The sequence below is a fragment of the Haliotis rufescens genome, unplaced genomic scaffold, assembly GCF_023055435.1.
Source record: "Haliotis rufescens isolate VD_foot unplaced genomic scaffold, xgHalRufe1.0.p SCAF_4, whole genome shotgun sequence".
Taxonomy (NCBI): Eukaryota; Metazoa; Mollusca; class Gastropoda; order Lepetellida; family Haliotidae; genus Haliotis; species Haliotis rufescens.
Window position 1 is genome coordinate 31780719 of NW_025964112.1, and position 27726 is coordinate 31808444.

General features: G+C 40.7%; 1 protein-coding gene across 9 annotated transcripts in view; it reads right to left on the minus strand.

The window, feature by feature from the left end:
• Positions 1 to 1920: 1920 nt before the first annotated feature.
• Positions 1921 to 27726, minus strand: part of LOC124149528 — a 193009-nt gene continuing 167203 nt past the window's right edge. For 8 of the 9 annotated variants that reach the window (XM_046521180.2, XM_046521178.2, XM_046521181.2 and 5 more), the window contains 11 exons: positions 19978 to 20068; positions 15329 to 15418; positions 14930 to 15103; positions 14408 to 14527; positions 12050 to 12160; positions 11769 to 11894; positions 8580 to 11309; positions 8167 to 8307; positions 7034 to 8020; positions 5659 to 5779; positions 1921 to 5538 (listed from right to left, as the gene is read on the minus strand). In XM_046521180.2, the coding sequence (XP_046377136.2) occupies positions 5018 to 5538; positions 5659 to 5779; positions 7034 to 8020; positions 8167 to 8307; positions 8580 to 11309; positions 11769 to 11894; positions 12050 to 12160; positions 14408 to 14527; positions 14930 to 15103; positions 15329 to 15418; positions 19978 to 20068 (5212 nt within the window). In that variant the 3' untranslated portion in view covers positions 1921 to 5017. Of the gene's footprint in view, positions 5539 to 5658; positions 5780 to 7033; positions 8021 to 8166; positions 8308 to 8579; positions 11310 to 11768; positions 11895 to 12049; positions 12161 to 14407; positions 14528 to 14929; positions 15104 to 15328; positions 15419 to 19977; positions 20069 to 23744; positions 23861 to 27726 lie in introns of those variants that run through there. The other variant, XM_046521186.2, reaches the window with a different exon arrangement.

Consider the following 27726-nt stretch of genomic DNA (forward strand, 5'->3'; position numbering starts at 1 on the left):
TCGGTTCTCATTTTGTTGGTGTCACAGATGTAAGGGGAGTGCACATCTGGCACAGCCTCCCTGCTGTGTATTGTGTCATACTGATGGTTGACATTTATGCACATCCAAGCACACATAACACAAATGAATGTGTTCTAAAACTGATAGTAAAATTTTTCGTGGGTATGTTAAAATCAAATTTGTATCTTGTAAAAAAACGAAGCGGAATATATAGTTCACCGGTTGACCGTTCGTACGAAGCAGGGTAATCAGGACCACGTGGAAGTACGGAAGTAGCAGAAACTGTGCCTTGAAGGGACGTAGAGAACATTATAATCATATACCAAAACAAAAATGTCGACAAAAAGAATTATGAAGATGTGAGTGAGTGGTTTTAACCTGCTTTTAGCAATATTCCAGCAATATCACGGCGGGGGACACCAGAAATGGGCTTCACACATTGTACCCATGTCGGGAATGGAACTCGGGTCCTTGGCGCGACGCTTTAACTGCTAGGCTACCCGACCGCCCCGGTGAAAGACCACACGTATAGTAATTGAATACTACTGTAAATGCTTCGCATGGCTTGTATGAGATCAGTCTGTACCAAGTCTTGTTTACAAAACAGAGCTATCTAGACATGTGATGTGTAATTTGCAGGAACCGGAAATGCAGCAGTCTTTCCGAACACGTGGTCAAAAGCTGGTCAAACACACAAGTGGTGTCCCGAGAAACAAAAAAAAGGGTGTTCCTTTGTCAGTCAGTTTCTTGTAGAATATTGGGCGAAACGGTGTAGTACCAAGGTGAGCACACACTGCAAGAGTGAGGGACCTAATCACCAGCACACAAATATATTTTATACGAAAAAACTAGATCTGTTTTCAAAAGCATGTCTCGCCAGCTCTATTCCACATATGAATCAGTAAACAACGCCTTGAAACCGAAAACAGTCGCCTTTATCAAACACTTAGCGAAGTAAGTTGAGATCTGATTCTAACAAGGTAACACACTGTACACATCGTGCACCACACACTCCACTACAATCACAACAAATGGGATGGGGTTAAGTGGCGAAAAACAGGTGATACCATTCGTGTAAAAGAATGTGACGACTAAATAATATATCGTATCTTTGTGTACCACACACTCTTTATGGTAATGGTAAACAGAAGTGAAGTCGTGAAAATCTTTTATAAAAAACCCAACTAAAACAATTATGTTTGGGTGTACGTCCGAAACCCCAGGCAATAGAATTGAGTGAGTGAGTGAGTTGGGTTTAACGCCGCTTTTAACAGTATTCCAGTTATATCACGGCGTGTCAGCTTAATGTGGGAGGAAGGCCCGAAGTGATGCAGGTCTCGGACGTTTACCACTTCGGTGAAACCCACGAGCATGGGTATGGTGCTAACCGGGATTCGAACCCACAATCATAGGTTTCTGGCGTGCCCAAGGGACGCAACTCTGCACAGCGAATCGCGGCACCTTAGACGACTGGGCCACCCGTGCCCCCCGCAATAGAATTGAGAATGAGGGTGCTGGATATGTCTGGTGTTAGGATCGCAGGGGTCGTGTCGCACGGGAATGCAGTGGTGTGTGACCCATGATCACAGTGCTGATTTGGTGATGTATGGGATGTGTTTGGGTGATTAATGTTTTTTGAAGCTGGAAACTTTGTTCTAACACCAGGATCGAAGAATAAGAAGAAATGCATAGTGTAAAAATTGCATATTCAGAACAGAGGGTTCCTGTTTAGGTAAAGTATTTCTGTGTGATGATTTGAATAATGTTAATTTACAGCTTCAGTGGACAAGTGGTTTCTGCAGATATGTACGAGGACGGCAAGACTTACATTCAAGTAGGCAAAATTAGGTTCAAGATTCCCATCCTTGAGTCAGTGTAGCAGTTGAACTGTAGCTAAAACAACATGGATCAAGTTTATGAGAGTGTTCAATATTTATTCCCGACAATGGTGACACCTCATTTCTTCATATGGCCACAATATTACATATCCCTCTTTCAGTCTGAAAATGTAATTATAGTAATGAAATTTGTTGATGTGTAGTAAACATGTGAAGGCAACAAAACACAATGCATTGCATCTAGATATAGTAGTTTATTATTGGTATGAAAAGTACATACTCATGTGACTTGCTTAGTTTTTGCTCACAAGTTTCAAATCTAAGGGCTATAAATATTCTGTAAATAGATATGAAATGTTCACTGATTTCAATGAATACAAGATTATTAAATATTCTTCCTTTTAGAAAAAAATCTTTCATAAACTTGTGAACAAAATATCTGATTCTCATGTCAACAGCATACATAAAATTCAATGAATTCGAAATCACTCCTGTGAAAGTGTGACATATATTAAATATATGGTACTCCTATGAAACATACTACTCTCTGATCCATACACCTAGTATCATTGTTTACATTCAGGCTGGTATAAAAAAACTGATTCACTCAGAAGACACTAACATCCAACAGTGGGAAGCCTTTCCATTGTCATTGCTCAACACACATCTGCATAAAAGCAGGCAAATCAAACCTGCTATTGCTATTTACACATTATGAGATCAAAAGATTTCTTCCAAGTAGAAAATATGAACATGTTGCAAAGCAAGTCACTAATCATCATTGAATTGATGTAAGAAACTGAAATTTATAATATTACAAAATACCATTCCTTCATTCTGTATCAATAGCAGCACAAAACATTTTAATACATGTAAAGCATATTCTGCTTACTGAAATGGAGTTTGTAAGCTGATGATGGTTCAACAGGCATGCTGACATAGTGGCTCTGACATGTTGCACCTCTCAGCTACTGAGGACACACCTTAAAACACATACTGGGAGTAGAACTCAACAAATCTGTCAGGTTAAGCTACACATAGACGGTAAAATCCAATACAACTTACATGACATAGTCCCACAATGGGTATTAATAACAAAATGGATGAAGATGAAACCGCAATGAAAGTATGAAGATCAATGTATCCCACATGAACAAGATTCAGCAGATTTAAAATCTTTACTATACATGTGTAGCGGTGGAGTAATAATGGCGATGAAGTAGGTGTGGTATTCAGGCTGGTATTGCTTGTGGGCGGGGCATCTGCATAGTGGATCAGAGTATTGGCAAGCGTGTCTCACCGTCATCAGCACCTGCTTTGAAACTCAGGAGGCACTCGGTAAATAATGTATCAAAATTCTCATATTGGGTATATTAGATGTCCTGTTAAAATGATGGACAACTCTTATGCAATACTGCAGATGACATCTTAAAGGATGTAGGGCCCATTGTAAAAAAGAAAACCTTACTGATATTTTGGTGTAGATTCATTCACTCCAGTAAACAGGATAATTTAAGACACATTAAGGATTCCTCACTAAAACAATTCTGATAACAATTCAGAATAGCATTAAAATAACAACTTCTTAAAATCCTAGATCAAGGGAGATAACCATATTTTCCATCACACCTAGTTCACATGTTTTGTTGATAGTAAGAATTTCTAAATCAACAATACAGAAAAAGATGGCATAATAATTATTTTGAAGAAATATATTACATCAATGTTCACTTGTGGCAAAATCAACACCACAAAATGTAAGAATGTGCAAAGTCAACTTTCCAGTTCAATACAATAAGCAAATTACAAATTCAACAATCATATTAAAGCATTGTGTGAATAAATAGCACTTACAATAGGATCACTACAAAAATGTAGCAATAACTTGAAATTTAAATTGAATGTAAAATCACAGATTTTCACCAACGCAGAGCACAAGTAACAGCCAAATTCCTATTTGCAGACATAATCAGCCAGTAGTAAAACAACAGGCTGCTGAAAAAGGCAGAAGAACTACTGAGGCGACAACAAGTGACCCTTCTACTTCACACTGTAACCTCCTCAATTGGGTAATGGCACATTTTAACAACAGGCACTAGAGTCAATGGTCAACGTGGCACAAAATCACTCATAAATGATCTCAAGAACATATTTATAGAAGCTGATTGTTACGGTTTAGATGTTACTGAACATAGAGGTTTGATTCTACTATTCCAGGAACCTTTGAACACTGATCAAATGAGCCTGAAGAGTTGAGGTAGACACTACAGTAGTTGATAAAGCGTGTGAATGTTGTCAACATGCATTTTGACTGAAATACAGGTGCGGCCTACATTGTTCCCCAGGACACACCACAGCAGTTGTAGACAGGTATACCAGTCAGTCTGAATGTCACATGCCCTATTGTTGTATGATTAAACGTTATGAGCATTGGTGAATGATAGATGCATAAAATCCTACAGGTGATCGACAGTCCATGTACCATGTAACTAATGCTTTAATGATGCAGATGATTTACAGATGTTTGAGGAGTGTGTCCTTCCCTACACTGGACAGCGGGGACCACGTGGGCAACCAGATATAGCAGGTGAAATGGCATGTGTATATAGATATGTACAGCTTGTCCCAGTAGATCCAGTTGGCACCCGTATGCACCTGATGATAAGCTCCGGTGACTCAAAGTCATTTAATGTTAAGTATACAGAAAATACAAGCCAGTAAAGTCTGCAGCTGTATGAGTTTGGTGACAAATACTGCCAACATGAAACTTGAAGTTATTCTGTCACTAACCTTAGTCTACTCAAAGTTATTTTGAGACTAGCAAAAATATCTCAGTACAAAATTACAACCATGAAATAGTCTGTAATGGTTCCCTATGGATGGTTGTAAGCTGCCAATGGGAACAGTAATATATTTTGTTATTATTTGTTATTCTATACTTTTGATAATGAAGTATAAAATCAATAAACAATTAATGATATTGGCAGAATAAAAGATGTCATGTCTACATATCCCTGTCCTGTACAACTAGCCTCTCACTCAGTACACCCTTGCAAACACTTTGTGTATATATGTAATCTATATAACATCCTGGCACCAAAAGAGTGTGAATGCATGTGGAAGATAAGGATCCCTGACTATATACCCCAGTGAGCCATTTGGCTCACAACATAGTCAGGTCATTGGTTGGAGAAGCCCTCACAGCAAGAGTCACTCAGTGATAAGTTGCCTGCACTGACTGCTGCATCCGAGGAGTCCTGCTGCTGGGGTGAGTCAGCTCTACAGGCTTGTCCCATGCCTATACGGGAATTGTTCTCCCGCTGCTTCCGGGCTTTCATAGCATCTCCCCTTTTTTTCCGCTTATTCTTGTCCACCCGTCTTACCCTTCCTGACGAGGTTGTTATTATCTTTTGGTTTTCTAATCTGTGACCTTCCAGAGGTTGTCCTTGACCATGGTTCATGTTTATCTGACGACTTCTGTGTCCGCGACAATGTTCAGAACGTTCCTCATTGCCTTCAACATTGTCCAGAGCTATCAGTCTTGGGAGAGAGCCAGATTCAGAGTTAGAAGTAGAAAGGTCCTCGAGAAAATCGAAAGCAGCCACAGCTTGTTGTTCAGGCTCTCCATATCTAATGAAGAACTTGGAAAAGTCAAGAGGAGGGCGGTGGGTTGACGGGTACCTCATCACTTCATGGCGAGCTGAGAAAAGACAAAATCCATTCAGAAACAAGTTATTAAGCCAAATGTTCTTCATGTTTATCAGAATAAACTCATACTAGTTTATTATCATGATTATGAATGTGTTCAAAGATTTATCACCTTGTCTCCTGCGGCCAATGAGGCGTTGACACATCACATGGTCCAAACCAATGTCACTGGCAAGGCTGTCATTACTCTCCCCACCTGATGCCAGCATGGAGTCCAGGATGTCGGCACGCTTCTGCAGAACACAACAGCATCAGTATACAATGTTCCTTTCAGAGAAATAACAAGCTGTCAACTCTATTTGTGGTTAACTTGGCATAGCATCCTGTCCACACATCTTGAAATATTTTGTTCACAAGCAATACTAGTGACAGCTATTTTGACCTTTACGCATATGAAGTATACTACCTGTCTTTTAATATGGATATTTTTATGTCATATGATTCATTAATCACAATGCTGACCTACAATGAGGTGAGGTGAAATGGGGTTTAATGTCGCATCCAAGATTATTGCACTTATATAGCGACGTGCATACAGGTGTGTGTGTGGCCTCTTGTATTAGTCTGGAATAAAGCTTTTTATATGCTTGACCACGGAGATATGCTGCAGTTGAACATGAGTACCCCACTCAGTCACAGTATACTGACTCTAAGCTAACAAGTCCTTGTTTTAACCCCTTTATGCCAAGCACCAGGCAGGGTAACAACAAGTATCATCTTTTAACGTCTTTGTAAACGTGGCTGGGTATCGACCCCAGACCATCTGCTCTCCGGGCAGATGCTCTACCACTACACCACAGAACCTGCAATGAAACGACCTGGCCATTTGGTGGAAATCAAACAAAGCACATAGTGACCCCGCATTACATATTACGTATACATATAACATATCTGTTGAATCAGTTTTCAACCCATACTGACACTGACAGTAAATGTCAGCCAAACTATGGCAAATAAACACTGTTAGACCTTTGAATTTAGTGAAACAGACCTGGCACGAATGATGATACAGGAATAAATACTACACGTTGCATTATAAATGAGGTAAACAGAAGGCTTTCCTAGAAACCCTGGTCAATATGATATTGTTACATAAGTCTCGGTAGTCTATTTGACTTTTCATGAGGGTTTACTACTGAAAACAAATGATGGATGGAGAAAGTTATGCCAATTTAGTTCACTTAAATCTGATAAACTGTCTTGGATAAATATTGGTAAATATTGTCAATAAGCATCTTTCAAAAGAAAGAAAGTGACTGAAGTGAAGATGAGACAAGTGTTGCATAAATATCCAGTCAATAAATAAGACAGTCTAGGTGTACCTGCTGATGCTTTATCTCAGGACATGCAAATCCCTGGTTTCATCACTGAATTTTAGTGATCCAATCGTAATTTCCCCCCCAGTATTTTGCTTATCACATTCAATGGAATCTGTTTCACAGATAAATGAGACAGATTATTCTCTGGCATTGATGTTTTGTATTTACCTCAGGATCAGCCATGTGGCTGTCAGACAGATGCCTCTTTGGGAGCCTGGTCTTATCCCCGTTGCAGGCCTTATTGCCATGATAAACTCTGGTACTGGCAGCCCCATTCTCTGAGTATGTGTATCCTGGCAGGTCTGTGTATGATGTCCCATTCACCTGAATCTCATAGAATTCCTCCTCTCGAATCTCACAGTTAGTATCCAGGTCACACGTAGCACCATCATTGTCCTCAAAGTCATCCATCCAGTTGGTAGACTCTTCAGCAAGTAATTCTGTGCTCCCTATGATGACCTCTCCTCCACAGGATGCCATGTAAAACTCATCATCCACCCAGTGGTAGCCATCAAGTGCAGCTGAAGGCTGAGCAGTGGTTTGATTGGCAGGAGGAGGACATCCTGGAAGTTCGTTGGTGGATCCAGAATCAGCAGAATTCAAACTTGATAAACTTTTATGCAAATCATTCACAGTTTTGGATAAGTTGGCAATTTGTCTTGAAATCTCTTCAAATTCCCTGGATTCAATATTCTCCTCTCCAGCATTTTTTCTAACTCTTGGTCTCTCTAGTTCAGGTGGACCAAGTTTGTTAATCCCCCGATCATGACTCCCATTGGAGAAGAGACTTCTGTTGGAGCCCATGTTGCAGAGGCTGTAGAAATTGCTGTTAAATTTGGTCTGCTCTTCTGATGGTGGTGATCGTGGACTATCCTCACTCGATGCCCCCTCATGTGTACCATTAGATGTCTCAGGGGCAGTGAAGGACCCATCCTGAGCAACTGTGGAACTGTTCGAAATGTTGGCTTCTGCCGATGAAAGGTTACCACTGATATTGTTCAGACAATCATCCTCTGCACAGCCATTTTGTGAAGAGGCTTGGAGGTTACTACCTTTAATGTGTTTTTCAATTTCATCTTTGCTGAACTTCAGTAGCCAATCTTCAGGGTTAGAAGAATCAAACTTCTTCATCGACACTGGGGAGGGGGTAGAGCTCTGCAAGAATAGAAAATATCATTAGTAAATACTTCAAGGATCCTCATTTTCATTACGCATCATTATATGATTTATGCATCATTATATGATTTAGAGTAAAAAGAAGTGGATGTTATTTGATACTGAAATAAAGGGCCTTGCAATACCTTCTTTAATTCATCCATGGTGTGTTTTGGCGTCCATGGGGGCAGCGTGAAGGGTCGCTCACTTTTCTGTTTCAGTAATTCAATAAAGTTGATCTGAGCCTCAGAGTCAGTGTCCGAGTCTGACACCAGGGCGGGAGACATCTACAGATGAAAAGCATTCCCACTAAATTGAAGTGTATATGCTAAAATATAAGGTTACAGTCAGGACTTTTAAAATAGATTTTTATACATACTTTCAATATATTTGTGTTAGTTTTAAAAATGTCCTACAGTATCTAGAGATCACACTGAGCAAGTACATTCATGACATTGTTTTTGTATTAATAATGGTGTATACAAATAAATGTGGCTAATTACTGATTAAGGCCTTTCATAATATTGTATAATGTTCTGACATATATCTGTTACTATACCTTTGACTGACAGTGATCCTTGACTATGTCATGTACCCTGTATAGGACGGAGGTTTCATCGATGTCAATTTGTACAACTTGGCGTTGGTAATCACAGTTGCTGCCAGTAGATGGCACTGGCTGGAAATCCATCTCTGAGACTGATGCTGAACGTTCTGGAACTTTTCCACTGTCCCAGTTTCCTTGCGTGAAGTCTTCATACAGAGAGGTAGATTTACTCTGTCCAGCATTGGACAGATCGGAGTCTGACTTAGCCTTGGTAAGGCACAATGAAGGAAGTTTGGTCGATGTATACTTTGTGGAATCTAACGGTGGCAAACAAGGAAGTTTTTGAGTGAAAGGTTGAGGTTTGCTGGACATGTTTTCCATGGAATTTTGAAGGTGTGACTTGAGGCTATTCTTTTGCATGGCAACACTTTCTTGCACAGTTTTGTTGTGAATAGCTTCCCACTCATCATCCTCTGGTATATCCTCCAACAACTTGTCTTCACTGATGTGCAGTGACAGTGCATGGTCACAGATGGAATTTTCCGTCACACTGGTGAAATTTTGGAAGATGATATCTGCTGCTGGGACAGACCCATCATCCTGAGCAGGATCTTTAGCTGGAACAGAGCCATTTACTTCCAGAGCCTGTTGCATAGATTTGGAGGAATTAGGGCTTTTGGCATGTCTGTCTTTATCAAATGGCCAGCGTTTCTTTGGACTCTTGGGAGATATGATTGGTGATCTGGAAGCGTCTAGCTGTTTAGCACCTTTAAGTTTCTTTGCCTCCTCCTCGAAAAACTTTTTCATGTCATTGACCTTAAGGACAGGACTGACAGCACTCTCGCAGCTGGAGGAGGACACTTGTGAGGACAAACTCTGGTTGGAGTTGCGCAGCTCCATGCTGTGTGTGGATGTCTCCATGGCAGAGTCGTGATCACTCATCACATCTGTGAATGCATCCTTTGTCTTTATAGTACTACATTCAGCTGTGGAACTAATGTCACTCTCATTTACTTGTTCACATTTAAATAGAATTTCAACTTTTTGTGCTGCAGCATCACTGAATTTTTCTAAAATCTCTGGCTGAATGTCACTAGACATAGTGGAATATCCATCATCTTTACTTCCAGAGCGTTCTACACGGACACTTTCGAAACTAGTGTCAGAAGATGGAGCCTTTTGATGGTATGCCAACACTTCTCTGCTTTTCACACGTTCAATTACATCCTGGACAAGAAACGCAGCGAGATCTTTCTGTTTTTCAACAGTCAAATTTTCACTCAAAAATGGCATTCCATCTTTGTCCATGATCAGTCCACTACCCTTCTTGTCTGTGCGACCTTGACACTGATCTTCACTAGATAATTTACGTAACCTTGGAGGTTTTTGTGGCACAGGTGGTGGTGATTTTTTAAATTTCCCGGGTGGACTAACAAGAAGAGAAACATTGGCAACAATGCAGTTCTTGTTATCTCCAGCAACATTTGCTGGATATTTTCTCACCATACTGTCATGTTTTTCAACTTTCTGAGGGTTACCTCCCTTCTCTGACTTCTGCTCACTATTTTTCCCCTTGGCATCACTACTTACGTTACGTTTGACACTGTTGATCAAAGACTTGTGTTCCTCAGTGCTCGAAGAGCTGGATGAACTGAATCCACAAGAAAACTGTTTTTCTCTTGGCACAAGAATAAGGTTATCTGGTCTAAGAGGTTTACACCCACTAAACCCGTCTTCACTTTTCACCACAGTTGCTGAGCCATCTTTTACTATAATATCAGCATATGGCCCTGACTTGACAGTTTTAGGTGAAGATCGTGTTGGATTGGCATAGTGGTAGAACATCCCCTTTGTCATAACAGGAATCTGACTCGGGCCTGAGGCAGGTGTGTTGAGGCTATTTGGTGACAGACAATTTGGAGACCAGTCAGAAAGGAAGTCCTCATCGAGAGGGTTGTCCATGTCTAAACTACTATCCAAGAGATCATTGAGTGAGACAGTGGAGGCGGTGCTAGAGTCTCTAGACACTGGTCGGGAGTCACTGTCCTCATCACTGTAGTCATAATAGTACTGACTGCGAAATGGCAGCGTGTGTCGGGGAGAGTCACTGGATTGTCTTGATGAGTTGACAGATTTAGGAGAATTATCCCGAGAGAGTGCTTTTTTCCTCTGTGACATGAGATCATGGAAACTTTGAGGTGTATTGTGTTTTGGTCCTTGCACTTTCTGCTCGGGTGTGTGGTCACCTGACCCTTTCCGAGCTCCCTGATTGGCTGTAAGTGTTGGAACCCTGCTTGGTATTCGAGACTTGGTCCGTGGAGATGGAGGGGGCAAAACTTGTGCTTTGTTAGCAGCACCTTCAGCATTTACATTCTTCTCACTGGATGACTTCTTCCCTAAACTTTTAGGTTTTCGATGAGGACGTGTTGTGTTTTTGATACTAGGGGACTTTCTAGCAACACCAATCCGATCTAGAGACTGACAGCCTCTTTCAAGTCCAGTGACATGTTTCACCTTTGGACTAGAATTATTGGCTGGGAATTCTGTTTTTATTTTTGTCTGTAATGCTGGGCTGCTGCTGGCCTTTGCAATGGACTCTGTGTGGGAGGGGGTAGGGGGGGTCACAGGACTGTTGTCAGAAGAACTGGGCCGACTTTCATCTGTCAAGGGCAAGTCCAGCTTATCTCTCAGCCAAGGGGGAGGAGAACTCATCTCGGGCATACCAGGACTATCATCAAACAGCTATAACAAAGAACATTCATGGGTTAGATTAAAGAAACTAGGGATACAAAGCATTGGGGATATATATCAAAGTTTTGAGAAAGATTTTACTAATTGATGTTCATTAACCAAATTAAATAACTTGCTGAAAGTGTATCATAATTGATTCTTACATAGTTTGTTTGTTTGTTGTTTAACGCTGCACGCAGCAACATTCCAGCTTTATGATGGTGGTCTGAAAATAATCGAGTCTGGACCAGACAATCCAGTGGTTGACATCATGAGCATCGATCCACGCATTTGGGATACGATGACATGCATCAACCATGTCAGTGAGCCTAACCACCCGATCCCGTCAGTCGCCTCTTACGACAAGCATAGTCGCCTTTTACAGCAAGCATAGGTTACTGAAGACCTTTTCTACCCCGGATCTTCACGGGTCTCTTACATAGTATCTAGATTGACAAGTCAAGAACGTACATATTCACTACACATGCTCTGAAGTGAACCCGTGGACCTCTCCAGTGTTGGTGGGGTTGTCTCCCCTTTACCCCCTGCTGGTGCTGCTGCTGCTTGAGGGCGAGCTGTTTGTGTGATGTGCCGGGGCTGGATGGTGAGAAACGGGACAGGTGCATGGTCAGAGAGAGAACAACTGGGGAATGTTAGTATTAAACATTAAATACGTCAGTTAAACTAAATGGTAAGAAAGCTTTGATAAAGATCAGTTTAGAATTCTTTAGAAGGACCTTCAATGCACTGACCTGCTGAGATTGTGGGTGTACTATGGCTGTTATACTGACAGGGGTGGTGTTGGACTTTGCTGCCTCACAAACCTGGACTGGAGCAAGCTGCTTGCGAGAAGGCACAGATTGCTGAAACAACAAATAAAGTCACATGAAATACCTTTCAGGTGTCAATAACACGAGTGGCAGGTACACCGGGCTGGGTTGTATGTCACGTATATATCCCTACTGAGTACTGCAACATGAAGTAATAACAAATCGTTAATGCTGTGCAAGGAGAGTTGTGTCATTTAGCGTCTGGATGTCCTCTTCACATAACACAGCCTTTTGGGTGAAGACAGTTGTGTCATTTAGTGTCTGGATGTCCTCTTCACATAACACAGCCTATAGGGTGAAGACAGTTGTGTCATTTAGTGTCTGGATGTCCTCTTCACATAACACAGCCTATAGGGTGAAGACAGTTGTGTCATTTAGTGTCTGGATGTCCTCTTCACATAACACAGCCTATAGGGTGAAGAAAGTTGTGTCATTTAGTGTCTGGATGTCCTCTTCACATAACACAGCCTATAGGGTGAAGACAGTTGTGTCATTTAGTGTCTGGATGTCCTCTTCACATAACACAGCCTATAGGGTGAAGAAAGTTGTGTCATTTAGTGTCTGGATGTCCTCTTCACATAACACAGCCTTTTGGGTGAAGACAGTTGTGTCATTTAGTGTCTGGATGTCCTCTTCACATAACACAGCCTATAGGGTGAAGACAGTTGTGTCATTTAGTGTCTGGATGTCCTCTTCACATAACACAGCCTATAGGGTGAAGACAGTTGTGTCATTTAGTGTCTGGATGTCCTCTTCACATAACACAGCCTATAGGGTGAAGACAGTTGTGACATTTAGTGTCTGGATGTCCTCTTCACATAACACAGCCTTTTGGGTGAAGACAGTTGTGTCATTTAGTGTCTGGATGTCCTCTTCACATGACACAGCCTATAGGGTGAAGACAGTTGTGTCATTTAGTGTCTGGATGTTCTCTTCACATAACACAGCCTTTTGGGTGAAGACAGTTGTGTCATTTAGTGTCTGGATGTCCTCTTCACATGACACAGCCTATAGGGTGAAGACAGTTGTGTCATTTAGTGTCTGGATGTTCTCTTCACATAACACAGCCTTTTGGGTGAAGACAGTTGTGTCATTTAGAGTCTGGATGTCATCTTCACATAACATGTTGTATAACATGTGTGGGGTATAGGGTTGTATAAAGGGTTATATTGTCTTACATGTGTGGGGTATAGTGTTGTATAAAGGGTTATATTGTCTTACATGTGTGGGGTATAGGGTTGTATAAAGGGTTATATTGTCTTACATGTGTGGGGTATAGGGTTGTATAAAGGGTTATCTTGTATTACATGTGTGGGGTATAGGGTTGTATAAAGGGTTATATTGTCTTACATGTGTGGGGTATAGGGTTGTATAAAGGGTTATATTGTATAACGTGTGGGGTATAGGGTTGTATAAAGGGTTATATTGTATTACATGTGTGGGGTATAGGGTTGTATAAAGGGTTATATTGTATTACATGTGTGGGGTATAGGGTTGTATAAAGGGTTATATTGTATAACATGTGTGGGGTATAGGGTTGTATAAAGGGTTATATTGTCTTACATGTGTGGGGTATAGGGTTGTATAAAGGGTTATATTGTATAACGTGTGGGGTATAGGGTTTTATAAAGGGTTATATTGTATTACATGTGTGGGGTATAGGGTTGTATAAAGGGTTATATTGTCTTACATGTGTGGGGTATAGGGTTGTATAAAGGGTTATATTGTCTTACATGTGTGGGGTATAGGGTTGTATAAAGGGTTATATTGTCTTACATGTGTGGGGTATAGGGTTGTATAAAGGGTTATATTGTATTACATGTGTGGGGTATAGGGTTGTATAAAGGGTTATATTGTCTTACATGTGTGGGGTATAGGGTTGTATAAAGGGTTATATTGTCTTACATGTGTGGGGTATAGGGTTGTATAAAGGGTTATATGGTCTTACATGTGTGGGGTATAGGGTTGTATAAAGGGTTATATTGTCTTACATGTGTGGGGTATAGGGTTGTATAAAGGGTATATTGTATTACATGTGTGGGGTATAGGGTTGTATAAAGGGTTATATTGTATAACTTGTGGGTATAGGGTTGTATAAAGGGTTATATTGTATTACATGTATGGGGTATAGGGTTGTATAAAGGGTTATATTGTCTTACATGTGTGGGGTATAGGGTTGTATAAAGGGTTATATTGTCTTACATGTGTGGGGTATAGGGTTGTATAAAGGGTTATATTGTATAACATGTGTGGGGTATAGGGTGACATAAAGATGTATACCTGCACTATGGAGTCGGAGGCACATCGTAGCTTCTGCTGGAACATGACGTTCAGCTGCCTGTTCTGCAGCTCCAGGTCCTGAACACGGCCCTGCAGCTTCATACACTCTTCACGCAGTGTCTGAAGTAAGGGTAGATGTAGTTAACTACCACAATATAGCAACAAGGTGAATTTACAAATGTTATGAGCACAAAAGTTCCAGAAAGTCACTTATCAATTTTATCAGTACTGGCACTGTTAATGTGAATGTTCAGAACTACCACACAAACAGAACAGCTTGGCCACACAATCAATATATATCTACTTTGTAAACCATCATGTAAACAGCCTTCAGAGTTCTGACTTGCCCAAAGTGAATATAGAGGGGGCTAACTCTGCATACCTTCTGTTCAATAAGAATACAGAGTTCTGACTTGCCCAAAGTGAATATAGAGGGGGCTAACTCTGCATACCTTCTGTTCAATAAGAATACAGAGTTCTGACTTGCCCAAAGTGAATATAGAGGGGGCTAACTCTGCATACCTTCTGTGCAAGAAGTGCTTGTACAACCTGGTTTGCTATCTCATCAAGACACTTCTCATATTGGTGTCGTTGTTGTTCATTCTCCAGCACCAGGGCAGAGTTTTCTGCCTCCAGCATCTTGAGTCTCTGCAGCAGTAGCTTGGATTTGTCCTGGTCATCTCCCTTGCTTGACAGCTGCACAAACAATCCTGGTCAGTTGGGTAAGGTATAGAGTGTACAGATACTTACTTACAAATATAGCCATCTGCTTGACAAATTATGTGAGAATGCCTATGTCTTTTCTTGCAAAAACATTGAAAACAATACATAGCATCTATTCATATGACACAAGATTTAATTTATCAGTAAAGTCTGAGAATCCAGAGTTACACCATCACCAGCAGCTGTGACAGTACCAACCTGCGCCTCCAGTTTCTTCACCTCATTGAGCAGCACCATGTTCTCCCGCTCCAGGGTGCTGATGTGGGAGCTGTACTTCTGCAGGTTTGTCTGCAAGGCAAAGCAATCCATTACACACACACAACAAGTAGAAACTGTCATCATGCATTGAATCAAACTATTCAATCTTTAACAAAACTGCTGTATGTCAACTCATAACTGAAGTACCTGTGGTCTCAAACATGCGTCAGATGTCTGGAATTTATAACAATGTAGCTGAGGCACTGGCTGCTTGCTGTACTTGCACAGCATGCCACTATAGTTCAACCAGACAGCATGCCAATATAGTTCAACCAGACAGCATGCCACTATAGTTCAACCAGACAGCATGCCACTATAGTTCAACCAGACAGCATGCCACTATAGTTCAACCAGACAGCATGCCACTATAGTTCAACCAGACAGCATGCCGCTATAGTTCAACCAGACAGTATGTCACTATAGTTCAACCAGACAGCATGCCGCTATAGTTCAACCAGACAACATGCCACTACAGTTCAACCAGACAGCATGCCACTACAGTTCAACCAGACAGCATGCCACTATAGTTCAACCAGACAGCATGCCACCATAGTTCAACCAGACAGCATGCCACTACAGTTCAACCAGACAGCATGTCACTATAGTTCAACCAGACAGCATGCCACTATAGTTCAACCATACAGTATGTACCCTAGTTCAACCAGACAGCATGCCACTATAGTTCAACCAGACAGCATGCCACTATAGTTCAACCAGACAGCATGCCACTACAGTTCAACCATATAGTATGCCACTATAGTTCAACCAGACAGCATGCCACTATAGTTCAACCAGACAGCATGCCACTACAGTTCAACCATAAAGTATGTCACTATAGTTCAACCAGACAGCATGCCACTATAGTTCAACCAGACAGCATGCCACTATAGTTCAACCAGACAGCATGCCACTATAGTTCAACCATATAGTATGTCACTACAGTTCAACCAGACAGGATGCCACTATAGTTCAACCAGACAGCATGCCACTATAGTTCAACCATAAAGTATGTCACTATAGTTCAACCAGACAGCATGCCGCTATAGTTCAACCAGACAACATGCCACTACAGTTCAACCAGACAGCATGCCACTACAGTTCAACCAGACAGCATGCCACCATAGTTCAACCATACAGTATGTACCCTAGTTCAACCAGACAACATGCCACTATAGTTCAACCAGACAGCATGCCACTATAGTTCAACCAGACAGCATGCCACTATAGTTCAACCAGACAGCATGCCACTACAGTTCAACCAGACAGCATGCCACTATAGTTCAACCAGACAGCATGCCACTATAGTTCAACCAGACAGCATGCCACTATAGTTCAACCTGATAGCATGCCTCTATAGTTCAACCAGACAACATGCCACTATAGTTCAACCAGACAGCATGCCGCTATAGTTCAACCATATAGTATGTCACTCTAGTTCAACCAGACAGCATGCCACTATAGTTTAACCATATACAGTCAAGTCTCGTTAATCCGACATCGTTGGTTGCACATGATTGTGTCGGATTAACGAGTATGTCGGATTAACGAAATTAAGTGATTTGTGATCGAAAATCGGACGTCTTCACAATAGATAATAACCGTGTGTACCTTGTAATAAAATCATTAAAATCGAAATATTAATATTGTTATGTTGTTTATTCATTCATTCCTTAATTTATAATTAATGACTGTGCAAAAATAATAATAATTTTCCCATTTATACATAACAATAGAGACATTACTCACTGAATTTATCACATGATCAACGACACACGTTTCCTCATGTAAATGCAAGTGCTACTGTCTTAACAACTTGCTTCATCTACTTAAAATAGTCCGTCAGTGTTTTCTGTTTCTAACATTTTGAAGGCACATTTCTCAAAGTCCCCTGCTCGCTTGACGTCTAGGGCTTGTGGTTGCGAGGTGTAATTTCATTTGCTGTTTCTTATAATAAAGCTTGAAATTCTTTATGATCCCGGCATCTAGTGGCTGAATGTGCGATGTGGTGTTTGGTGGCAAAAAGTGACATTTCACATTAGTTATGTCGACAGTAGCATGGGATGGGGCGTTGTCCAACAGCAATACCACGTGGCGTTGCTCCAAACGCATTTGCCGATCCAAGATCAGTAGCCAGGCTTTGAATATTAATGAAGTCATCCATGCTTTCTTGTTTACATACCAGTCGACCATGTTTTATATACCTGTTCGTATTTTAAACTGGCTTCATGCACATTTATCTGGCTTCAATTTGTAAACTACATTTGTATAGCTTTGTACATACAGGTTTGAATAGCTTTTCCTGTTAATTGTTAAGTTAATCTCTGCAGCCAGTGCGTGTCAAAACACGGGGTTGTGTACTCGCAGTCAGATGACCACGGAGTACGCTGATCACTGTGTCGGATTAACGAGACTGATTAATGAGTGATTTCGGCAATTCGTTGCAAATTAGGTGTGTCGGAGTCGGAGTGCGAGAATGTCGGATTAACGGGACTAAATAGCACTGATTCAATCGGTTCCCATCATTTGAGTCGGATAAAGCCGAGTGTCGGATTAACGAGTGTGCCACTATAGTTCAACCAGACAGCATGCCGCTATAGTTCAACCAGACAGCATGCCGCTACAGTTCAACCATACAGCATGCCCTATAGTTTTACCATATAGTATGTCACTATAGTTCAACCAGACAGCATGCCACTATAGTTCAACCATATAGTATGTACCCTAGTTCAACCATACAGTATGCCACTATAGTTCAACCAGACAGCATGCCACTATAGTTCAACCACACAGTATGCCACTATAGTTCAACCAGACAGCATGCCGCTATAGTTCAACCAGACAGCATGCAACTATAGTTCAACCATACAGTATGCCACTATAGTTCAACCAGACAGCATGCCACTATAGTTCAACCAGACAGCATGCCACTATAGTTCAACCACATAGTATGTCACTATAGTTCAACCATATAGTGTGTCACTATAGTTCAACCATATAGTGTGTCACTATAGTTCAACCAGACAGCATGCAACTATAGTTCAACCATACAGTATGCCACTATAGTTCAACCAGACAGCATGCCACTATAGTTCAACCAGACAGCATGTCACTATAGTTCAACCATACAGTATGCCACTATAGTTCAACCAGACAGCATGCAACTATAGTTCAACCATACAGTATGCCACTATAGTTCAACCAGACAGCATGCCGCTATAGTTCAACCAGACAGCATGCCACTATAGTTCAACCATATAGTATGTCACTATTGTTCAACCATATAGTATGTCACTATAGTTCAACCATATGGTATGCCACCATAGTTCAACCATATAGTATGTCACTATAGTTCAACCAGACAGCATGCCGCTATAGTTCAACCATAAAGTATGCCACTATAGTTCAACCATATAGTATGTCACTATAGTTCGACCATACAGTATGTAACCTAGTTCAACCAGACAGCATGCCGCTATAGTTCAACAAGACAGCATGCCACTATAGTTCAACCAGACAGCATGCCACTATAGTTCAACCAGACAGCATGCCACCATAGTTCAACCATATAGTATGTCACTATAGTTCAACCAGACAGCATGCCACTATAGTTCAACCAGACAGCATGCCACTATAGTTCAACCATATAGTATGCCACTATAGTTCAACCATATGGTATGCCACCATAGTTCAACCATATAGTATGTCACTATAGCTCAACCAGACAGCATGTCACTATAGTTCAACCAGACAGCATGCCACTATAGTTCAACCATATAGTATGTCACTATAGTTCAACCAGACAGCATGCCACTATAGTTCAACCAGACAGCATGCCACTATAGTTCAACAAGACAGCATGCCACTATAGTTCAACAATACAGTATGTACCCTAGTTCAACAATACAGCATGCCGCTATAGTTCAACCATATAGTATGTCACTATAGTTCAACCATATAGTATGTCACTATAGTTCAACCACACAAAATGACACTATAGTTCAACCAGACAGCATGCCACTATCGTTCAGCCAGAGAGCATGCCACTATAGTTCAACCAGACAGCATGCCACTATAGTTCAACAATACAGTATGTACCCTAGTTCAACAATACAGCATGCCGCTATAGTTCAACCATATAGTATGTCACTATAGTTCAACCATATAGTATGTCACTATAGTTCAACCACACAAAATGACACTATAGTTCAACCAGACAGCATGCCTTTATCGTTCAGCCAGAGAGCATGCCACTATAGTTCAACCAGACAGCATATACCCTAGTTCAACCATACAGTATGCCACTATAGTTCAACCACACAAAATGCCACTATAGTTCAACCAGACAGCATGCCACTATCGTTTAGCCAGAGAGCATGCCACTATAGTTCAACCAGACAGCATATACCCTAGTTCAACCATACAGTATGCCACTATTGTTCATCCAGAGAGCATGCCACTTAGTTCATCCAGACAGCATGCCATATCACACAATGAAGCTATAGTTATAGAAGCTACAGGCATCAGGTCACCAGACAGCTGGCCTTCTTCTACCAGATCTATGTGGCCAAGCCACCCTGCATGTGTCTCACCTCGTATGTGATGGAGAGGTTGGACTTCTCCTGCTTCAGCTGGTCAATCTTGCTCTTGTACTGCAGCATGTTCCTCACCATCTCCTCCATTCTGAAACACATCGCACTGGTTAACTCAGCTGCTTACAGATCACCACAGCAGTGTTATAACATATACACGAGCTGCCTACAGATCACCACAGCAGTGTTAAAACATATACACAAGCTGCTTACAGATCACCACAGCAGTGTCATAGCATATACATGAACTGCTTTACAGATCACCACAGCAGTGTCATAACATATACACGAACTGCTTACAGATCACCACAGCAGTATTATAACATATACACTAGCTGCTTACAGATCACCACAGCAGTATTATAACATATACACGAGCTGCTTACAGATCACCACAGCAGTGTTATAACATATACACGAGTTGCTTACAGATCACCACAGCAATGTCATAACATACAAACAAGCTGCTTACAGATCCCCACAGCAATGTTATAACATATACACTAGCTGCTTACAGATCCCCGCAGCAGTGTTATAACATACACGAGCTGCTTACAGATCACCACAGCAATGTCATAACATATACACGAGCTGCTTACAGATCACCACAGCAGTGTTATAACATATACACTAGCTGCTTACAGATCACCACAGCAGTGTTATAACATATACACTAGCTGCTTACAGATCACCGCAGCAGTGTTATAACATACACGAGCTGCTTACAGATCACCACAGCAATGTCATAACATATACACGAGCTATTTACAGATCACTACACCAGTGTTATAACATATACACTAGCTGCTTACAGATCACCACAGCAGTGTTATAACATATACACTAGCTGCTTACAGATCACCGCAGCAGTGTTATAACATACACGAGCTGTTTACAGATCACCACAGCAATGTCATAACATATACACGAGCTGCTTACAGATCACCACAGCAATGTCATAACATATACACGAGCTGCTTACAGATCACCACAGCAATGTTATAACATATACACTAGCTGCATACTGATCACCGCTGCAATGGTATAACATATACACTAGCTGCTTACAGATCACCGCTGCAATGTTATAACATACATGAGCTGCTTACAGATCACTGCTGGAATGTTGATTTTGTCTAATAGTGGTTTACTAAGCATTGCCCGTCATAAGTCTCACCAGGAAAATCTCCAAAGGAAACCGATGGCCATAATACTTACGTAAATGATCACTATATTCAAATAAAATGTGATCTTCATGATCCATCACAGTATTGCAACACATATATATGCAGCACTTTCTCTTTGTCTATTTGACAGTATCTCCCTGCCATAACAATTAAGTCTAGAACTACCAGTGCCAAGTGCGTGATGAATGTGGAAGTAACAGTAAATATTGGTCATGCCAATGGAACTGGTTGTAAAAGATAACCTATCCTTTTGGTATAATTACCTTATTACACACCCAGATGGTGGCAACACTTTACTCTCTGCACTTCTACTTTACTCTACTGAAGTTAATTTAATGCTTCAATGGTACACCATGTCACAATATGTCAAGATCCCATGTAGTTCTCTCGTCTGTTCAGCACACACAGTGTCACAATATTTCAAGATCCCATGTAGTTCTCTCGTCTGTTCAGCACACACAGTGTCACAATATGTCAAGATCCCATGTAGTTCTATAGTCTGTTCAGCACACACAGTGTCACAATATGTCAAGATCCTATGTAGTTCTCTTGTCTGTTCAGCACACACAGTGTCACAATATGTCAAGATCTCATGTAGTTCTATAGTCTGTTCTGCCCACAGTGTCACAATATGTCAAGATCCCATGTAGTTCTATAGTCTGTTCAGCACACACAGTGTCACAATATGTCAAGATCTCATGTAGTTCTATAGTCTGTTCTGCACACACAGTGTCACAATATGTCAAGATCTCATGTAGTTCTATAGTCTGTTCAGCACACACAGTGTCACAATATGTCAAGATCTCATGTAGTTCTATAGTCTGTTCTGCACACACAGTGTCACAATATGTCAAGATCCCATGTAGTTCTATAGTCTGTTCAGCACACACAGTGTCACAATATGTCAAGATCCCATGTAGTTCTATAGTCTGTTCAGCACACACAGTGTCACAATATGTCAAGATCTCATGTAGTTCTATAGTCTGTTCAGCACACACAGTGTCACAATATGTCAAGATCCCATGTAGTTCTATAGTCTGTTCAGCACACACAGTGTCACAATATGGAAAGATCTCCAGGCTGGAGTACTATGATGTAAGTTATGTATTAATTCATGTACCATTGAATATTTACATATACACTTTCTCTGTATATGTGCCGTGGCCTTCATAACAAAAAAGACTTGGTTTGACTGTTCATTAAAATCTCAGGCTTAGAGATAATAGATGATATGTTCTTACACCTGTATAACGTTTGGGATATCATTATACCATTCTGCAAAACTCATACCACTGATTCTTTATACATGGTTCTGCCACAGTCCAGTGTACAGAACACCGTGAAATGTGTTAATGTTAATGCAAATATCAACTAATGATTTTAGAACTGATGCTAACATTACATACTGCTGACATACCTTCTACACCATGCAACATACACCATTGCTGATACACAGCTAGAGCACCTCTAAGCTTCACTCAACCCTCACAGTTTATACTACAGAGATGACAGTGAGTCCTACTCAGCCCTGCCACGGCATGCTAACACAAGCAGTTGAGCACTAGGCATGTCTCCAGCCATCATACACACTACATAGCTGCTCAACAGCTCACTGATAACTTGGTCAAAAAGAAAACAAAACAAGAACTTCCATCTGTCAAAAATAGATTCAGATGACTGGAGGCAGCTTGCAGATCCAGATAACTGATTGCTGCATACCAAACATAGCTGTCATATCCTCAACATGCCTTCTAACAACCATTCTCATCCAGACACTCCTATATATATGCTGCATGATGTTTGGCCGTTATTTTAGGTGTGAGGCTTCTGATAGTGAAGATTAGCCAACAATATGCATACCCACCTGAATCCTTGTCTTTACTAACAATATGCACACTTATCTGAACCTTTGTCTGACCCAACAATATGCACACTTATCTGAACCTTTGTCTGACCCAACAAGAAATACTCCAATCTGAATCCTTGTCTTTACTAACAATATGCACACTTATCTGAACCTTTGTCTGACCCAACAAGAAATACTCCAATCTGAATCCTTGTCTTTACTAACAATATGCACACTTATCTGAACCTTTGTCTGACCCAACAAGAAATACTCCAATCTGAATCCTTGTCTTTACTAACAATATGCACACTTATCTGAACCTTTGTCTGACCCAGCAAGAAATACTCCAATCTGAATCCTTGTCTTTACTAACAATATGCACACTTATCTGAACCTTGTCTGACCCAACAAGAAATACTCCAATCTGAATCCTTATCTGAACCAACAATATGCACACTAATCTGAACCCTTGTCTGAACCAACATGTGCAGTTTTTTGTCCACAACAGATCATGTCTACAGATGCCCTTTGACCAATGTCGGATGCCAAAACTTGCAATTTCAAGGCAGCTTACCTGAAATGTGATGTACCCGAGGTCAGACACACATCGTGTCAGCACATACTCACAAGCTTATTCGGAAGTCTTGTAAAAGCATAACAGATTTCCCTATATCGTGTACACCTCCACACAGATCCACCTCAACAACTCTGAGGCAACTAAAACAAAACCTCACCTTGACAATGATGGTGTTCCCTAAAACACAAGCACAGGGAAGCAATGACTTCTGCTCTAATATTCCAATCACAAAATACCGAAAGGTAAGCAGCTCCCACCTCCAAGCCTACTTCTAACCATGCTAGCCCTCTTAGTAAGACAGGAAAAAATACCCCGAAATATGAGTAAAGATGTTTTCGGATGTGTGTGATATATCAGGTTTCCCATGCACATGCATGCACGAAGGGAGCCTGAGAAAATACTGGGAGAAAACACGGCCAGATGTTAAAGCAAGAGGTAAAGAAGTCTCCCGCTTCTTTAATTATGAGAAACAAGAGTGTGAGAAGGAGGATGAGGATTTTCAAGTATTTTAACTGCCCCGAGATTAAAATAGACACAATAGCAGTGAGGGGTGGCAAAGTAGCCTGGACACTTGAAATGGTGGCAATTGTGAGACCTGAAGCCCAAACTTCATCAGCGAGCCCCAAGGCAAGCAGTTGACATTAACCTATCAAATTAGATACTAACTATTTATAGGCCTAACAACCTGACCTGCATTCTTGATTGACAAATCATCAAATTAATCATAAAACATAATTGATTTAAGTTTTTTAACGGCCTCTGTTAATAAAATAAGATTGTTTGTTGCCAACTGTTTCACACTTCATTAATCACTGCTGTTACAAATCTTGACAAATTTAGATGATGTTACACACATGCAGAAGTTGACCAGAACACAGCAATTTGCCATATCACTTTAACTTTACAAATCTTGACAAACATCAAGAGCTGCTGGGAGCCCTAGCTCACAAATCTCTAACGCAAATAATAACTGCTAATAAGTATTCCTGTGAAAACTGCCTCTTACCTCAGGAGTCAAAGCTTTCTCCATCAACCAAATCTTTTATTCATGAGGCAGGTCTTTAGAGGGTATATAATTGTCCAAGAAACAAAAGGTTTAACACATTGAAGGTGAATGACAATGAGCTAGTGTGCAATGTGCTACAAGCCAGCACTGAGGAAGATTGACTAGTAGCGGGGGCAGTGCAGGACAGCGGTCAGGTTGGCCTGGGGCAAGGATTGCATGGAGGGGGGGGGGGGGGGCACCACACAGCAAGGTTAAGTCCTCAAAGCACTGCCCGCAAGCACTGCCCACACTTTCAATCTCAATCTGTCTCTAATTCGGTTATAATCTCAGGCCCCAAGACAACAATCCAGTAAACAGGTAAACTAAGTTGACACGGAACTGAGATCTACACAGAGTCTGTCTGTACAAAGATAATTGGGCTTTTCATAATACTATGCAGACTTAGGAAGTGTCCTATCAATGCTTGAGGTGAATTCATTTACCAACTGACTCACTTATCCCTGGCACAAAATCTAGATGGGCTATTGATCAATGGCATATCATATCAACTGATATCGGCAGCTTTTATGGGCATCTAGGATTACATCTTTACCATATCTACAGGCAGTCTCCAGCCTTAGAATAAAACAAGCAATACTCAAACATTATTATATAGTCACCAACTGGACACAGTACGTATACACCAACACTTGTTCTCCACAGTCTGTATGCACCAACACTTGTTCTCTGGAGTTGAAAGTGATATGAAAACACATTCTCCTGGACAGTAACTAATGAAGATAAATTACAGTTACAATATGCAAGTGGCGTAAATGAAGTCTACCTTAGCCCTGCCATGGCGCTGCAAGTAGTTTATGAAGGGAGAGCAGGCATGGAGTAGTGCCACACACATGCTGGCTACCAGATGTTATTGTGTCACCTCCTGCCATGTACATGCAACAGTCTAGCCGTATCTATGTCAGCTTTAGTAGAACAGCTGATGGCCACAATCAATATGTGTTGCTACCCAAGCCTCAGTACAGTGCCGTGTATACAAGGCATTGTGGAGCTTCTGCAGGTGAAGTAACAGACACAGGTGTGGGTGGAGTCAAGTACTATGCCTGCTTAAAATCCTTAATGTAATATTTGTACACAATGAATTACATGTCTTTACCAATAAGGTCTTTATAATTGAAAGATTTTCAGTTTCAATACATCAGAATACATGTATAAAGATTAAAATAATCATTTACAAATTACCTATGCCATCTATTCAAATAATATTGAACAATTCAAAGCATTTGTGCTGCTTGCCATGTTGACTTTGAAAGTACTCTCAATTTGAAAAACAAACATAATTCATATTTAATATAAAGCTTCATCAATGACTCCAGTATTTTCAACAAACGACTGACAATAATGGTGATTTTCTTCTTCAGTGCACATCATTTTCACTTACAAAGAGCTGGGCGAAAAATTAAATTGCTGTTTCCGTTTTTACTATTTGCATCAGAATATTGACAAGTCATCCGCTGTTTCAGCTTAATTAACTCTGCAGCCGAAATGCAGATGTCACATTTGAGGACACTTTTGCACAGGCCATTACAATCATTCTTAAAACTATTTTCCTTCAATTTTCTCTGCTCTGCAGGGACAGTCTAGGTCCTTCCTCTCAGGAGTGTATTTTAATCAATTTGTCAGGACATCATCCAAAACTCACACAACCATGAATGTTATTTGATCAAAAAAAGATCACCAAAACCTTATTTGTGATTAATGCTTTGCTTCATCAAAGGTCTCAATTGTAAAAGCTGAACATTTGGAAGCAGCATGCGTTACTGAGAACAAAAGTCATCAAGGGAATTTACACAGTCGACTTGAGATGTGTTCGTAACAGTGAGTACTGCCTGTGGTCACATCTTAAGATGCAGAGGTCACCTTTTTTCCCTCCTAAATAGAGAACGATTCACGCAACCAGGGTATGAAGTTCGCTTATCAATGGAGCATTCGTGCAAACCTAATTTTGTCATTACTGTTAGTGATTATGGTTGCCGCAGAATATGCCTTTTTAGCAAGGTTGGAGAGTAATGATACGTTTACAAATCTCAAGAAATCAAAATCATCCAAAGGAACACTGAATGCAAAATGATGCAGCTATTTACATTAGATTTATTGAAATTTCAAACACTATAATAACTCAAAAACAGTTTGACAAATATTCTACAAAGCCAATAAAGTGCTGGCCAAACAGAGAAGCTATGGTACACCTTCTATTGAGTCCAGTCTTGGAAAGAACTGGCATCATCAGCACTACTGGATGAAACTAGTATTACAGATTTCTACAAACTTGCCACAAAGTGAGACATTCTATGTTCATACAAGAGAGTAATAAAATCATATCCTTTCTTGTTGTACCCCATGGCTATTTTAGTGTAACCATGCAATTCATCAAATTTTTGTATGGAAAATATTCAAAGCTGTTCCGATTATTGCAGATGAAAGGATTCAGCTTTTTGGTGATCGGATAACAGACAAAAGATTAGTTTTTGCAGCACCGTTAAATCTCATTGATTACGAAGCTTGTCGACTTGGAGGAAATTAGTTTAACGCGGGTGTGTTTCCAGAGTTTCAGCCTTGGCAGGATGGGTCAGAAATTGTGCCTATTTTACTCTGCACTAAAGATAGATTTGGTTTCTGAGTAATTCTATCATGAATTGATGTAAAAGAAATGGTACAGCTCTAGGAAAATGTTGGAGAGAGAGCGGCTCCACATAGGCTGAGTCTGTCCGCAGCCGGGGGATTAAATGCCTGCGGGTGTGCCTGTTTAATACATGATTGATTTGCCAATCACTTCACCCTTGACCTGTGGTTGATATGTCCGAACTCCATTTACTGACCAGGAGATGATCAAAACAGACAAGCTCTGAAAATGGTGTTGATGGACTTGAGATTAAGTCACTTATAAAAAAGGACTGCTGATCTTTTCTTCCTTAATAGGCTTGTGTACGTTTACCACTGATTATGGTAATTGGGTAATTATAAACATTAGCTCAAATCTCAAATACTCTAAGACGGTAAATGTCCACGTTTTCTCATTATCAACTCAAATGATTCCTATTACAATCTGGAAGAATGTGATTAGTTAATTGAAGCC